The sequence below is a fragment of the Trematomus bernacchii genome, unplaced genomic scaffold, assembly GCF_902827165.1.
Source record: "Trematomus bernacchii unplaced genomic scaffold, fTreBer1.1, whole genome shotgun sequence".
NCBI lineage: Eukaryota > Metazoa > Chordata > Actinopteri > Perciformes > Nototheniidae > Trematomus > Trematomus bernacchii.
The window spans coordinates 2,119,623-2,134,601 of record NW_022987839.1 but is presented as its reverse complement, the minus strand read 5'-3'; the positions used below and the strand labels follow the sequence as shown (position 1 = coordinate 2,134,601).

Here is a 14,979-nt window from a genome sequence, read left to right as displayed (position 1 = left end):
ACCTTTTCAGAGGAGGAAACCCATCCCAGCGTAGACTGACGGTACAGAGGGATGGACACAAACAGAGACAGGAAAAGAGAGGACAGTCAAAAGTCACAGTGAACACCAGACAAAGAGCAAAAGGAACGAGGGTGGAGAAATAAAGGGTTGGAAAAAGGGAATATTATGGATTGTATGGAATACCGGTGTTTAACAGCAAATATCCTCTAATCTGCTTTTGAAAAATAAGTCAGGTAGACCCATACAATGTGTTTTCTGACATGTTAGAGGGGCAGAGGGGGGTTTTGGAAGATGAGGTGGGGAAAAGCTGCAGCGATGGCACTTAGCCAAGAGCTATGAAGTCACTGCTTTCAGCAAACAGATAAGAGCTGAAAGAAAGAAATGGTGCAGCGGAGCAAAACGGTGAGAGCCAGCTGCTGAGGCAAGGTGAGCTGTTTTTAGCTGTCAACAAACTCAAAAACAAACCCAAAACAAAAGAAGCAGTGGGCCCGATTGCAACAGAAACCGGCGGTTTGGCGAGAGAGTAAACGCTGGGTGTTAAGGTTAGCCATGCAGAGCGTTTGGTTACACTGTTGTTAGACTGGTTTGGCTGCTGCTGGAGGGAAGGCAATGGGGAAGGCTGAGGGAGGTGTTGGTGGTGGAGAGATGGAGGGAGGCAGCCAAACCGACTTGTTGCTTTTAGGTTTCATACAGTACCACTGCTAAGGATGTAGGAGAGGATTCAGAAATGGTAATCAGGCCGGACTTTGACTGCTCCGTTTGGGCCTCTTCGAAGAAATCTGTCTGCTCCGTTTGGGCCTCTTCGAAGAACTCTGACTGCTCCGTTTGGGCCTCTTCGAAGAACTCTGACTGCTCCGTTTGGGTCTCTTCGAAGAACTCTGACCTTTTCGTTTGGACCACTTCGAAGGTCTTTGACTGCTCCGTTTGGGCCTCTTCGAAGGACTTTGACTGCTCCGTTTGGGCCTCTTCGAAGAACTCCGACTGCTCCCTTTTGACCTCTTCGAAGAACTCTGACCTTTTCGTTTGGACCTCTTCGAAGGACTTTGACTGCTCCGTTTGGGCCTCTTCGAAGAACTCCGACTGCTCCCTTTTGACCTCTTCGAAGAACTCTGACCTTTTCGTTTGGGCCTCTTCGAAGAACTTTGACTGCTCCGTTTGGGCCTCTTCGAAGAACTCTGACCTTTTCGTTTGGACCTCTTCGAAGGACTTTGACTGCTCCGTTTGGGCCTCTTCGAAGAACTCTGACCTTTTCGTTTGGACCTCTTCGAAGGACTTTGACAGCTCTGTTTGGCCCTGTTCGAAGATGAATATTTCTGCTTCCTGGTTTATGCCGTTAGTCATCTCTTTTACTCCATTTGTCACACTGATGACCTCTGAAGCCTCGGTCTTCACCTCCTCAGATATCCAGGATGCCATGGCCTTTTTAGGCGAGTCGATACCTTTAATCTGAGTCATGTCTTCAGTTTTTATCTCGATCCTCAGGCGCTGCGTCTTGTCTTCTGCATTTTTTGCATCTATACCTACAGAAGTGTCTTCTTTTATGGTTCCTTTCTCTTTAGATGCAGATAGCATTTCATTCTCCTCAGCTTCATCCTCTTCAGGAATGATGGGCTCTTCTTCTTCATCAACAGGTCTCATCTCTTTGCCCTCTGTGTCCTCCGCATCTTTCAAAATAATGAGCATCCCTTTCTTGTCACTGATGGCCTGGGACACTTCCTGTCTGACAGCTCCGGGGCTGACCTTCAGCTCCGCCCTCTCCGACAGCTCCTCCTGAGAGTCGGGGGTTTTCTCGTCCACCTCTCTGAGGGTCCCGTCCATGAAGACGTCGTCGTCCATCGTGGTTGACACACTAAGACCGTGAGGCCCTGAGGAAGTGGCCAAATCTGTCGCCATACTATCCACCACGTATTTCACCAGATATCTTGCCGCCTGAGGAGACACTTGGCTTATTGGACATGGGTCGTTCAAGTTAATAGACAGAGGGCATCACAAAGGCCAAGACAGCGAGAGTAAGCTCAAGAGACTATTTATCAAGAGATGACACACACACAGACTGAGCTCCATTAATACTTGGACAAAGATGCACTGTTTGGATGTAATGTTTAACCTTGTTTCTCTGATCTTTTTATGGACTGTCTTTGTATTAAGTTAAGACAGTGTTACTTACATTTATTTTGGAACCTTTATGACCAAATAAATGTCTTCTTCTGGATTTTAAAGTTATATTTAATATGATTTATATCAGATATGTATTTTTAGGACTAGAATTACTCTAAAAAGCGATACAGACCGATGAGAAAAAGCTGAATTAAGCACAAAAATGGGAAAACTATAAATGTGAAGTAGTGAAAATACCAAAAACTGTGCCAGTGTCCAGATACGTCTGGAGCTAGGTACAAACAGAGGGCAAAACACCACATTCACAAAATACAAGTTTTCTTCCATGTGAAACAAAAAAGGGAAGAAGTTTACCTCGGCGAGTGTAGGATCCACCTCCCCTTTTGTCTCTTCTCCTGCAGGCAGCTCGTCTTGAGTCTAAAGGAGGAAGACATTTAAAAATGATTAATAAGTTCACACAAATTGATACAGGCCGTGTCCAGTGTGACCACATGATCAAATGGACATCCAGATCCTGAAACTCTTCCAGGAGACCAGCATCTTGTTATTTCAGTAATTAGTCGTCAGAGGATTTGCCGCTCATTTGTCCTGCGTTAGTTCGTCAGATTATGTTCGACAACACAAGGAGAAACTCTAATAAAACTGCTCCTAACTCCAGCATGTCATGATGTCACTAAGCACAACAATCGTATTATTGATTAATGACTGCATCAACCAAGACAACAAGAGATAAATAAATATGTAAATAAGCTCCTAATGATGAGTAATAGAGAGAAACCATATGGCGGTCGTCACAGAGCGACACATTTATTTGCTCAATAACTTTAAATGACTCCCCAGATAAAAGTCTCAAGTGCTTCATTGATATGCACTAGAGACATTTGGAGTATAAAATATATTGCACCAGACTCATTTTGATGTAGAAAATATATCTCTCTAGCCCCGTTATGATTACTGAATTTACTGCACTATGACTCGTTATGCAAACACTGGGGATGGATGTGTTTGTTTTGGTAAAGGTCTCCTTGGTGATGTCATGCTTCACACACAAACACGGCGTCATTCAGTCGGCTTCAGCAGCTTACGTCCTCCGGCTCCAGCGGCACTATCATCGGGGGTTCGTCCGCTCTGGGTGAGCGTGCCGGGGACGAGGAGAGTCTCTTCTCCCATTCGGTCAGGCCCGAAGAAGTGTCCCCCGTCTCCAGGAAGGAGCGCTTCAGCTCGCTGATGTTGGTCTGGTGCTTGACCATCTCTTCCGGAGGCGAGGCGTCCTAGAGTAACCGGTCAACCATGACACAAGGAGATGAGGCCAGGAGAAGCGCGAAGGGGAACGACGGCCATGCTTTATGTACGCAACGATAGCTTGCAATAACCAATGGTTTACCATAAAAACGTTGGGAAGCATAAAATGCAGCTTGGAAAAAGTCTTGATAAATCAATGCAGACTTTAATGAATTGCATTTTAAGCTTCATTATTCACGTTTAATGTCCACAGTACGCACAGCAACACTATGGCAAAATGCTCACTCACATGGCAGCTGTAACTAAGAGAGAAGCAGCTTGTACTTAAATGCTAAGAGAGCATTTAGGACCAGCTTAATCCAATGAAAATGAAGGATTTCATGCATAGTTTACAAGTTTAGTTAAGCACAACACTCCCAAATCTCATTAGAAGTTAAGACCTCTGCAAACTCTGACTTAATGCAGTTTGATTTGTGTCACTTTATTTATCAAAAAAGTTAATTTGGATGCTCACAGCAAGAAATCTGTTAGATAAAAACGTACTAGAACTATTCACACAGGGACTCCAGAAGACAATTGGCAGAGCTACTGGTATGTTAGACCTATTTGTTATCAGTTAGGATCCTTTAAAGGAAGAGTACCTGCATGCACATTTCAGTCATGCATCTTACCAACCTCTAGCATCAGATTACTATGCCTGATAAATACGTTTTCCCCTTTTACTCGTCTTATGAAACTATACTGTAAAGACAAAAGAGGGGAGATGAATTGTAGTTAAAAGGTGTTTTGTATAGTTAATTTAGACTTGTTGTTGTGGAGATATTGGGAGCTTTGTCTTCAACTATATGCCAACAAATGATATGATGACACAACTCACTGTTAAAGCAAATGAGAAAAAAAAACCTTGAACAAATGTGAAATTTGACTCATGGGTTCAGCAATGGGAAAAGAAACATGAAACCATCATTTACAAACAATAGCATTTGAAAATGAGCTGGAATGGCTTTACAGCAGCAGTCTGTGAAGTGAAACCAGGCAAGAGTGAATGGTCAGTCTGGTGTGTGGTGTGATGGTGAGCAACAGAAGTGGCAGCAAGCAAGCCAGCGGGTGGAGAGAGGGCACAAAGTGACTGATGTCTGAGCGGCTCAGTGCATATGGAGGCGGGGATGGAGTGATGCACTGAGCAGGGCCATGAAGCGAGCCCAGTGTACCTGAGTGGGCATCTCAGAGTCCTCATCTGCGTCCGACTGACAGCCAGCAAAGAGGGGAGGACAGAGAGTGTTATTAAAAGAGAGGAAACACAGAACGGTGAATCAGGGGAAAGAGAAAGTGAGCAACAAGAATTGGCAAGCAGAGAAATAAGAGAGGGTAAGAAGGGTGGTGGGATTCAATAGAGTAAAGCATTTTGTGACAGAAATTCGCTAAACCCCTGTCCAGTAGCATAAGCAACCGTGACTAGGCACTTCAGGCCTGTCAAGCTTTACATTTCTCCACAGAGGTATTATAACAGGGATGCTTTCCAAAAGCAAAAGCGTCAGGTGCTGTAACGATACCCCGCCATCTTTAAGCCTGTGCAGCTAATTAGTTTACCACCTACAGTCGAGTGTTGCTTTCAAAGCCAAGGAGTCAACCAGCAGCTAAACTGCATATGTTTCATGGGTTATGTTGTGTGAATTCACACCAGAGCTCAATGTTACCAGAGATAGCATTACATTTGCAGTCTTTTCTCGAAATACCTTTGACTTGAACCCTTTTTAAGTAAAGAAATGTAAAGTTTAGACCAATAAGTGTGGAAGCTGAGCATCAACTTCTGTTGATAAAATGAAATTATAGGCTGATCTAACGGTTTTAAAATGTATTGAATGTATTTAGCGTGCTATCAAAGGCGTATTTCATAACCCTTTCACAAGATTCTTAACAAAATGGAAGCTTGACGGGTGAAGAAACTACAGGGGTGAGGTTTAGGAAATAGTATATAGAGAACTTAAGTGGAACAGCCTGGGATTCACAACATGACTTTGGCTTGTTAATAAGAAAGCTAGCCAATGGAATAGACATTCAAATACATATAAAGTGTGTTTACAAATATAAAAGAGAAAGGAAAGATCAAAATAGGCATATCAAGATGCATTGCATGCGTCACATGCAGAAGTACACAAATTCTCCTTATTGTTTCAATAAGCATTACATCTCTGATTCAGCAACACTTTATTCCTCTGCTCCATCAGTACTTGGTTCATGCCTTAAGTATGACGCCTTCCCTTAATGTACAAACCTCCGTGGCGGTCATATCTTCATCAAAGGCAAAGTCGGTTTGTTCGCTGTCAGTCTGCGTTCACAAACCGACCAAAACCGTTCCGATTGGCAAGCAAGAAAACAACAAGAACCCAAACTGTAAACCCTTTAAGATGCATTGATCGTCAACAGAGATTCTTCATAACCACAGATGGAACGAATGGAAATGCTCTGGCTGTTTCTGTAAGCTACACACACACACACATATCAGACAACCTACAGATACGCTTAGGAAAAGAACAAAAAGAAAGAAAGAATAAAAAGCAAATGAAAAGTAAGCAAGCAAAACAGACTCAGAGGAAGTTGAAACCTTCGGTCAGTCACTTGGACATCTAAAAGTCATATATCATTTGCTTTGGATTTGGATACGGTTGAATCCTGGTATATTTTTCTAGGTAAAGCATTCTCTGTGTTGTCGCTGGTCAAATTAGATTTGACGAACAGTAACCTGACTTTCAGGCCCTCCTCCCTCCTCTCCATGCATGTTGAAACTGAGGATGATTTGGATGCATCTAACTGTCACCGTCTCTCTGCAACCCAGCATGCATTACTCTGTGATACAAAAGGGTGTCGCTTGAGGGGGGGGACAAAAAAACATCTCTGCACTTTACAGTGGGCTAATTTTAGCCCTTTTCAGCAGAAGTTCTATTTAAATCATTCATTTCAATTTGTGCTGCTTTGCTTGACTCGGATAGTAATGCAGAGAGACTGAGTGCATGGTTACATGGAGGTGTTTTCATGCAGCTGGTGGAGCTCTTAACAGTCATGAAGGTTGATGATAACACTGATATGGGTTAGGCACAAAGCTTAAATGTTTGTTTTTAATATGAGGCTTGGTGAGAGATTAGTGACTAAATGAAGACAGGTGAGTTCTTCAAATCCTCATTATATCTCTATCAAATGTTAAAATATGTTTACAAAGAACTGCAACATGACAGTGATATTAATGAATGGTGATTTGTTAGTGATGATGCAAGCAAGTAAATGCAAGCTGATTACATATGAAACTATGACACTTGCAACTTCATCTCTGTGTGATGCAGATGAGGATGTTCCTACAGGATGAGAGTGAGACGGGACAGAGATGAGGTTCTGAAAGTAGGACAACTGACAGACACTGGGACACACACAGTCTCCAGGTCGGCGAGATACAGGACGGGATAAGGGTTTAACTGTTTAATGAACTATCAGTCTAAGCCAGAGGCGGGCCCTGGAACAAACGTACGCACACACACCTCCTCTTCCTCTGAACTGTCATGGTCATGGTAGCCGTGGGCTATGGATGCGGTCAGGGAGGCTGCCTTGGGCTCCAGGTAGCAGAGGCACAGCGCCAGGGGGAAGGAGAGGGAGATGGCGTACGGGACGGAAAACGAAGTGGACAGCAGGAAGAAGAAGATGAAGAGGAAGCAGGGGATGAGCGAGGGTGACTTAATGGGCATGAAGTTCTGCGCGCACATGGGGAGGAAGCGCATCTCGGACAGATCGGGGAAGGAGATGTATCCGTCCTCGTCCAGGTAGGAGGACAGGTCGGGCAGGTGCAGGGAGAAGGAGAACAGCATGCCGCCGCGCCTCTTGCCCTGCTCCAGCCTCTGCTTTCGGGCAGAGAGCAGCAGCACCTGCTCGTCCAGCAGCGCGGTTTTACGGTCGTCGAGGGCTTGGCGGCGGCGGCAACTGTCGCCGCTCTTGGCCGGACTGACCGACGACGCCCGTTTACGCGCGCCCTCCCTGCGCCTCCGCCGTACTTTGACGGATGAAACGGGAGATGAGGGGAGGGAGAGCTCGGAGCGGAGGGGGTCGCTCGAGTAAACATGAGGGGAGCACTGATGGAGGGAAAATGTCAACGAAGGGATGACGTGTGTGCGTAAATGGAGTGGAGCGAGAAAGGGAAGGAGACGAATACGCATGAGCACACACACGAGTGTATTGTGGGGTCAAAGGAAAGACAAGAAAAGAAAATCTAATTAGTAAAGCGCACACAAGATGAGAAGAAGCACTCTAGTCTGCTGCAGAGGGTTAAGCTGAAAGCAACTGGGAAATTATCATCAGCCATTAAGAAGTCTATTAAGAAAGAAAATAAAAGATCTCAAACAAGGATTTAAAAAGATTGCAGCAACAACCTGGTGGCATATCTGACACATTTCATCTCTTTGAACCAATCACAATCAAAGCCTCTTAAAGCTTCTTTATCCACATTAAATGCAGCTCTGAGCCTGTTAGACAGCGCTTTACCTTTGTGTCGTGTCTGAGCGGTGTGGAGGGCTCTGCCGTCTCTGCAGCCATCTGAGTGTCTTCCTGCTCCGCCTTCTCTTCCTCGGCCTTCTTCTCCGTCACTGCGGCGATGATGTCTCCCTTGGCAATGACTTTGGAAACCCCGTCAGCAGCGCTGTCCTTCATCAGAGTCTCATGGCTCTCCGTGATGGGTGCTGCGGGACAGGAAGATGGATGTGACACGTTTTTAAATGTGACACCTGTGGTCCGGTTTGAAGTCAAAGGAAAAATGTGAGCGGTGGAATAAAGGGTTTGGTTTTTTCCTGCACATTGTTGTTATAATACCTATTGTGGCTCTGTCAGTGCACCACAAAAGTGTGCCAGATATTTTATCTTTGCAGGCTTTCAGACAAAGCACATTTTTCTTTCTTACAAAGGCTTCTGTCATTTTTGCACGTCAGAAAAAGTACTGTAGAAGCAGTTTTCTTTTAGTGAGAAAAAAAGTGTCCCTTAAAGGTCCCCTATTATACTCTTTTCCATCAATATATTATAGGTCTCAGTTATATACAAACATGTCTCTGAAGTGTTTGACTCCAAACACCAAACAGATCATTGCAGCATCCCATAATCCCCTCTGTTTCAGCCCTGTTTCAAAAGTGCTGATTCTCTGTCTGTTACTTTAGATGAAAATAAGGAGCCACTCCACACGCCCCTCTGAGAGATATTTGGTTAAGGCAAGGCAAGTTTATTTATATAGCACCTTTCAGCACGCGACAATTCAAAGTGAACACAACACATTGTGTTCTTAAAAAGAACACAATGTGTTGTGCTCTAGGAGGAGATTCAGGTGATAAGGTGGGGGGGTTACCTTGGTTGGTGATTGGCTAATGGTTAACCAGTTGAGCCCCAAGCCTGTTTTGCAGGTGTCAGGCTCGAAAATGACATGCCCAGAACAAATGACTATATCTTCACTTCTAAAAGGGGTAAATTAATAATCTTTTTTCTCAAAGCAATGATAAACCTGTGAGTTTGATGTAGAAAAGTCAGAATCAATATAGAATTTTTTTATTTTAAAGTAAATTCAGATTGAACATAGTAAAAAAAATGTAAATTATAGTGTCCGTCCAAAGTAAACCATTACTTATAGTGAAAACCACCCTTGAATGATGGGATAGTAGACTAAAAGCTTTAGGAATCCAAACTATAACATATAATAAGTACCCTGTATCAAGATTGATGCAAAACAAGTGACATTTGACCTTTTTAGAGAGATTTAGCTAAAAGAAAACCACTTCTGGGGTCATTTGGGTGGATTTGCCATAGCTCTGGAACCCATCGGTCGATTTTGATGATTGACATCTCTTTTGAACCGTTAGAGCCAATAGAATCGAGGGGAAGTTCCTAAAATCCATCTAAACATGGCCATTGAGGAGTGAGAGTGATGCGCACGCAGTTTGCCCAAAACCGGAAGCTGGGTTGTAGCTATCATCAGCTAATATGAAATCTCTGTTTTTGACAAAAATGTAATGATGGATTATCAGTAATCATTTAAAATGCGGCTTTCACACCAGCGCTTTTCCCTTTCTAGCTCCTAGCTAGAGCTTTTCTGGTTCAGCTCCGGTTTCCCTTTTCAGCTCCCGCTCTGTTCACACCGCCCAGCTGCCGCTGCTGCGTCATGACGTCACCGTTTACATCGCTGATTTTCTCCCCAACGGAGCTCACAACAACAACAACGGGGGGAGACTGCGTCGGGTCGATGATCGTGTTGCTTTTAATCATACGAAGCCAGATTAAATTAAATAACGACTTCTCCAACCTTATACTTTTCTCCAGAGTGCCGTGGTTCATTGTTTATTAATGTGTTTCAGCGGCATTTACCGACCGCTGCAGTGCTGCTCTTCCACGGGAGTTTATTCTCCCGTTAGCTCCGGGTTAGCTCACACGGCTCTAAAGTATTCACTGTCTGACTGTCACACAAGCAGCTGATACATATCCCCAGTTCCCCTTAAGTGAATGTGTGTCAGTCTGAATTGACGCTGTTTGGCATCACAACGCTGTTATGAAAGTTTCTCTGGTATAACATGGGTGATGTTAGCATAGCAACCGAAGCTAAACGGACTACTTGCTAAGCCGTTTTCTACAGGCACTTTTTACCGGCGTATTTTTCATTATGATTCTACTTGTGATAGTCGGACATGACAACCTGGGTCGACTGAAGAGTCTCGTCATGCCTGCCTACAAGCAGTAGCGCTGAGCAAAGTGACTAGAAGGCAACCACACACTTATAAAAAAACACACACTTTATAAAGTCAGGCAACACTAACCAGGCTTCGTGTGATTCTGTTTATTTGTACCTTACTTTGACCATCCGTTCGCTGTTATTGATCATTGTGGAGAGCAGGCAGACGTTTTGTTTGTTATTATAGCAGCTATCGGATGGAATCAATACATGGGCTGCACAGGTTCAGGGGAGGTGGGTTTAGTTTCCTGCACGCCTCGACGTAAGTGAGACGTAAGCGACGCCGCGTCATAGCTCCGAACCTCTTGCCTCTGGACCGACACATTTTTGGAGCTGGAAGTGAACCGCATTCCGGAGCTATGACGCGCCGCCGCTGCGGTGTGAACAGGAAAAACCGGCGCTTTTCAGGCTCTAGCTCCGAGCCGGAGCTGGAAAAGCGCCGGTGTGAAAGGGGCAAGAGTGACACAGACACATTGGATTAACCTATGGATTAACCTTCAGCAGGGTTTTTATCGTTTTAATGCCATTGAACACAACTTTTGATCAGAAAAACCGCAAAGGTAAGACATATTTGCCGTTTTGGCTCCGTAAAGCTAAGTTCGCTCTTGTCTGGTTTCGCCTTCGCTGCCTGAGTTTTGCTCAGTGATGATACTTATACCTCTAGAATCTGTGGAATCTCAGCTTTATTTTGATATCTTGTTTGTGCAGATCTGATAAGTAATAAAGTATTTCTACCGTGAGTTCTGTGCTAAGTGCGTTAGCATCTTTTCGCTCAGGGCTAATTCAGAGGCTTGTCATTACCCTTGTGTTTTGTTTAGCTAAAAATGGTTCATATCGTCAGTTAGCTGAGTTTCTTCCCGTTAAGTGGGTATGACACATTCATAGTTTGTTAAATGTTAAGAAGCCCTCAGACGCTGTTTCTTGCAAGATGTTGCGTTTTTAACTTTTTAAACAAGCCAAAAAATCATGATGACATCATAAAGTGGCCAAAATCTGAACAGCTCATTTTCAGACAGGTTTTTATATAAATGGATCAGGACAAAAAGAGAGTGAATCTTTTTTCCTGAAACTTTCAGAATCTCTTTAAACAGAGGGGACACATGTTGATGTATAAAAGACATGAACAAGTGGATTTTGCATAATAGGCAGTGGCGTTTTTATATGTACAAAAGTGGTGGGGCACAAAAAACTTAGATGTCTATATATAAGCTTCTGCAGTGACGTGCAGTGAGGTTCATGGCTGGTGAGGCACTGGCACTGACTCTTCAGGTTTACAAATATTATATTTTGACCTAAACCAAAATATAATATTATTTTCAAAAGCTTTTTTTGTCTGATGCTTCGATTAATTTTAAACAGACAGTTCAACAAAAGGATACCCAAAAAATGTCATTTTATCATTTAAATATTGAATTGTTCTCTCTTAGTAAGATCCCATTTTCAATAAAATGGCGGTCTTACCTTGACTTGAAGATGAAGTCCATTTGCCTATCCTTCTGGACAAACATTTCTATTACTTTTTTGTAAAAGTCCTCCTTATGTTCTTGTAGTTTCAAAAGTCTATCATAAATCTAATCCATAGATTTATGATAAAAAAATTATAAAAGTAGGGTAGACATGTGGATGTTATCCGGCTGATCAAAACGTGCATTTATCTAACAGGTACGTTTCCCACAGATCTTATTTCGAGCTATTTTCTAAAATCCTCTGGAGAAATCTCATTGCTTTTTTGTGCTTACTTCCTGGTTTTAGGACGCGCCACTGCAGCTCTCTCGTCTCCTCTTCACACAGCACACTTTTCGCGGCACACATACTTACAGCCAATCAGCTCTGAATGATTTGAGATGACGTATGGTGGGGATGGTAGCTCCATGCCCCTCTGGTCATTATTTTTTTGCCACACACATTTCATTACAAAATACTCTGAGCATGCGCAGTGTAGTTTTTACAGTCACCGTTCACTTAGACAGTGAGAGGGAGGGGCATAATCAGGTTTTGTCCCACATGGCTCTAAACAGCTCAATAGGCACACACTGTGACTGTAGACACACTAATTAGAAGAACACAGACTAAAACAGCAATGTACAGACGAATCAGATGATTAAACATGATCTTAAAATATATTTTATATATTTTTTTATTTATTTTTTTGCATTTTTGTAATCATTATTTGTAATACTTTCTGCTGACACTAGGTGGGGCTGTGCCCCACCTGCCCCTAATGACCAGTCGCCACTGATAATAGGTGACCTTTAACAAGTTCAGAAAACCCACAATAAGCAATAATCTAAAATTAGGAACATCACAAATGTAAAAGGTGTGCAGTAAACTGGAATAAACGGAATAAAATGCTACTTGGGTGGCACTTTAGCCGGCAATTAATGAAACCTCTCAGCTGCTCCTCACCTCCGTCTAAGCTGCGGGACATGTTGTAGCGTTTGCTGGCGGAGCGTTCGAACAGCGGCGCCGGCCTTTGGATCTGAGAGCTCGCCCTGCGGGTCTGAGCCTGCGTTCTGCCGCTGTAGCGAAACTTGGAGCCGAGGCTCATGAACTTCTTCGGTGGTGCCTCGGGGGATACGAGCCTGTCACAAGGTACAAACATTCACATTCATCAAAACTGAAATAACACAGATTTAAGCTGCGCAAAGTAAAACACAACAACTCCTACTCATTTGAATATTCTCAAGAGGGCCCTCAGGCATGGCTCGCTTTTTAAAAAGAACCTAAGGGAGCTGTTCTTTTGCTTTAAGAAGCACAAAGATAGATTAAATGTTGCCAAAATGACAACAACTTACAGTCCAAACACTGTTTCTATTACACTACAAATAAATCACCTATTGGGATTATCAGTAAACATATCTTTACAGAACTAGCATGACAGTTACCAATAAACAAGAAAATACTGCAAAGTCGTTTCTGTTCGCGAGTCCCGTTATGGACACGATACTGTCTCTTTTGTGCCAAGGGAGATGTTTTGTAATCACTTATCGGTAGTGAACATACACCTGACACCAGAACAAGTCAATATAATGACATTTATGGAAAATTAGATGTTATTTTCTAAATAATAAGATACCTACAGCAGTTTCAAAGTTATTTTCTACCCCAGCCAAAGACCCTCTGTTTTTCTTACCTGAAGAAGGTGTGGTGCTCCACACAGACCTTCCACAGCCGCTTTGCAGCGCGATGATTTGGGAGCTTGAAACCGATTGTGCTTTCAAACTGCTCAAACTGCAAAAGAGACAAAACACTCGTCACATTCACTACACACTATTTTAATATATTTTATTAATATAAATTATATTGTTTCTAAGTAATATTTTCAAAATGTAAATCTGCAAAAAAGTAACTCCTTGTTTCCAACACATTTAATTATCCCCCGAATCCATATTCCTATCCAATTTTAAAGCTTTACTGAATTATAACAGCTGTACAGTGCCAATAAAGTTGATTTAAGTTGACACTTAACGGTCAGGACATTCTATACAGGAATAGGACAGGAAGTTTAGAACTTGCTTAGTTTATTCTGCATGTCTTGAAATCCATATAATACATGGAGGAACAGTTATTTTCCGACACTCTTATGTTCTTACCTCGCCAGGACGGATTTTGATGTAGAAGTTGTTCCTCTTGTAGGAGATCTTGAGGATTTTGGGCCAGGCGAACCTGTTGATCCGCAACCTGTCCCTGTAGATGAGCAAGCCACTAGAACAGACTCCCAACATGATTTCCACGCCTTCAGAGTCCTGGGAACAAGAGACAACCAAGAGAAATTGCACAAAAAAGAACATTAGTTTAAGGAACTTCATTCAAAATGTGTAATTTTGAAGACACAGGATCCCTGAAGAAGCCACTGTCCAAAATATAACTTTTGCTTTTTGTGTTCAGCGCAACGTAAACTTGACTAAACTCTACAGGAAATACAGGAGATCCAGGCGCCAGTGCACAGCAGGGTAAAGTCGAATTTAACAGAGCCAAGTTTGTGATAATAACAGGGTAAAGCAGGCAGGTGGCGAGTGGAATCAGGCACATGGTACTCTAATCTTCTCTATGCAGGCTGTGGTGACGCACTGTGTGGCTGAAAGCAACAGTGCAGACTTATGAAATGGTGGAGGAAGCACAAAACGATGCTCTTCACTGCGCAAAGCATGAGATGAGCAGGTGAAACCAATGATGACGCTTCCAAAGGGAAGTCCAAAGCAGGAACAATCAGTCTTAATGGGATGTTTAAATAACATCTTGGTATGTAACCATGCACGAGTAGAAACCACACACACACACACACACACACACACACACGCAGGTAAGCACATGAGATGCAGCCTCTTACCTCTCCCTCAGCTGGAGCCAAGCTCTCATTGAGACTCCCTACCAACTTTGCATTTAATGAGAGAGGAGAGAAGACAAAGAGGGATGCTGGTCTGACATGTACATATTTGTCTTGTGTATCAAAACTGACTCACACATCAAACACCGAGCATTGATGTCTACTCAGTTTGATCGAGGGCGCCTCCTCATCTCTGTCATCTCCATTTTTCTGATCTGTGGAAGCAATATCCCCTCCATCGCTCACATCTACCCCCATTTTGACTTTCAAAGCGCTTTTGATAACCAAATCATATCTAGACTGATGACTGTAATTTTCTTTTATGATGATGGCGGTCCTGCAGTTGTAATCCAGCTCTCTCTTTTGATTGCCCGTGTTCCGACTCGTTTGATCCCATCTGGCCGGCAGATTACAAACGGCCAGACGGAAAATCATTCAAGTCGAGCTGGGCTCCCCCCCCCCCCCCCCTCCCCTCTTTACCCCCTGAATCCACAGAGGCAGCAGTGACATAATGTCAGTCAATCAGCGACACACAGCAGTGGCATGTTAA

The 14,979-nt window shown here is 43.3% G+C and overlaps 1 protein-coding gene across 5 annotated transcripts in view; it reads right to left on the bottom strand.

The window, feature by feature from the left end:
• The window catches only part of LOC117500193 (protein 4.1-like), a 58,878-nt gene that overhangs the window by 8,993 nt on the left and 34,906 nt on the right, over positions 1-14,979 (bottom strand). For 4 of the 5 annotated variants that reach the window (XM_034152956.1, XM_034152957.1, XM_034152958.1 and 1 more), the window contains exons 9-15: positions 13,696-13,848; positions 13,236-13,333; positions 12,509-12,684; positions 7,885-8,078; positions 2,473-2,535; positions 697-1,929; positions 3-35 (exon numbers count right to left, since the gene is read on the bottom strand). In XM_034152956.1, coding sequence (XP_034008847.1) covers positions 3-35; positions 697-1,929; positions 2,473-2,535; positions 7,885-8,078; positions 12,509-12,684; positions 13,236-13,333; positions 13,696-13,848 — 1,950 coding nt within the window. Of the gene's footprint in view, positions 1-2; positions 36-696; positions 1,930-2,472; positions 2,536-3,203; positions 3,390-4,571; positions 4,608-5,635; positions 5,690-6,890; positions 7,476-7,884; positions 8,079-12,508; positions 12,685-13,235; positions 13,334-13,695; positions 13,849-14,979 lie in introns of all 5 variants that reach the window. The other variant, XM_034152959.1, reaches the window with a different exon arrangement.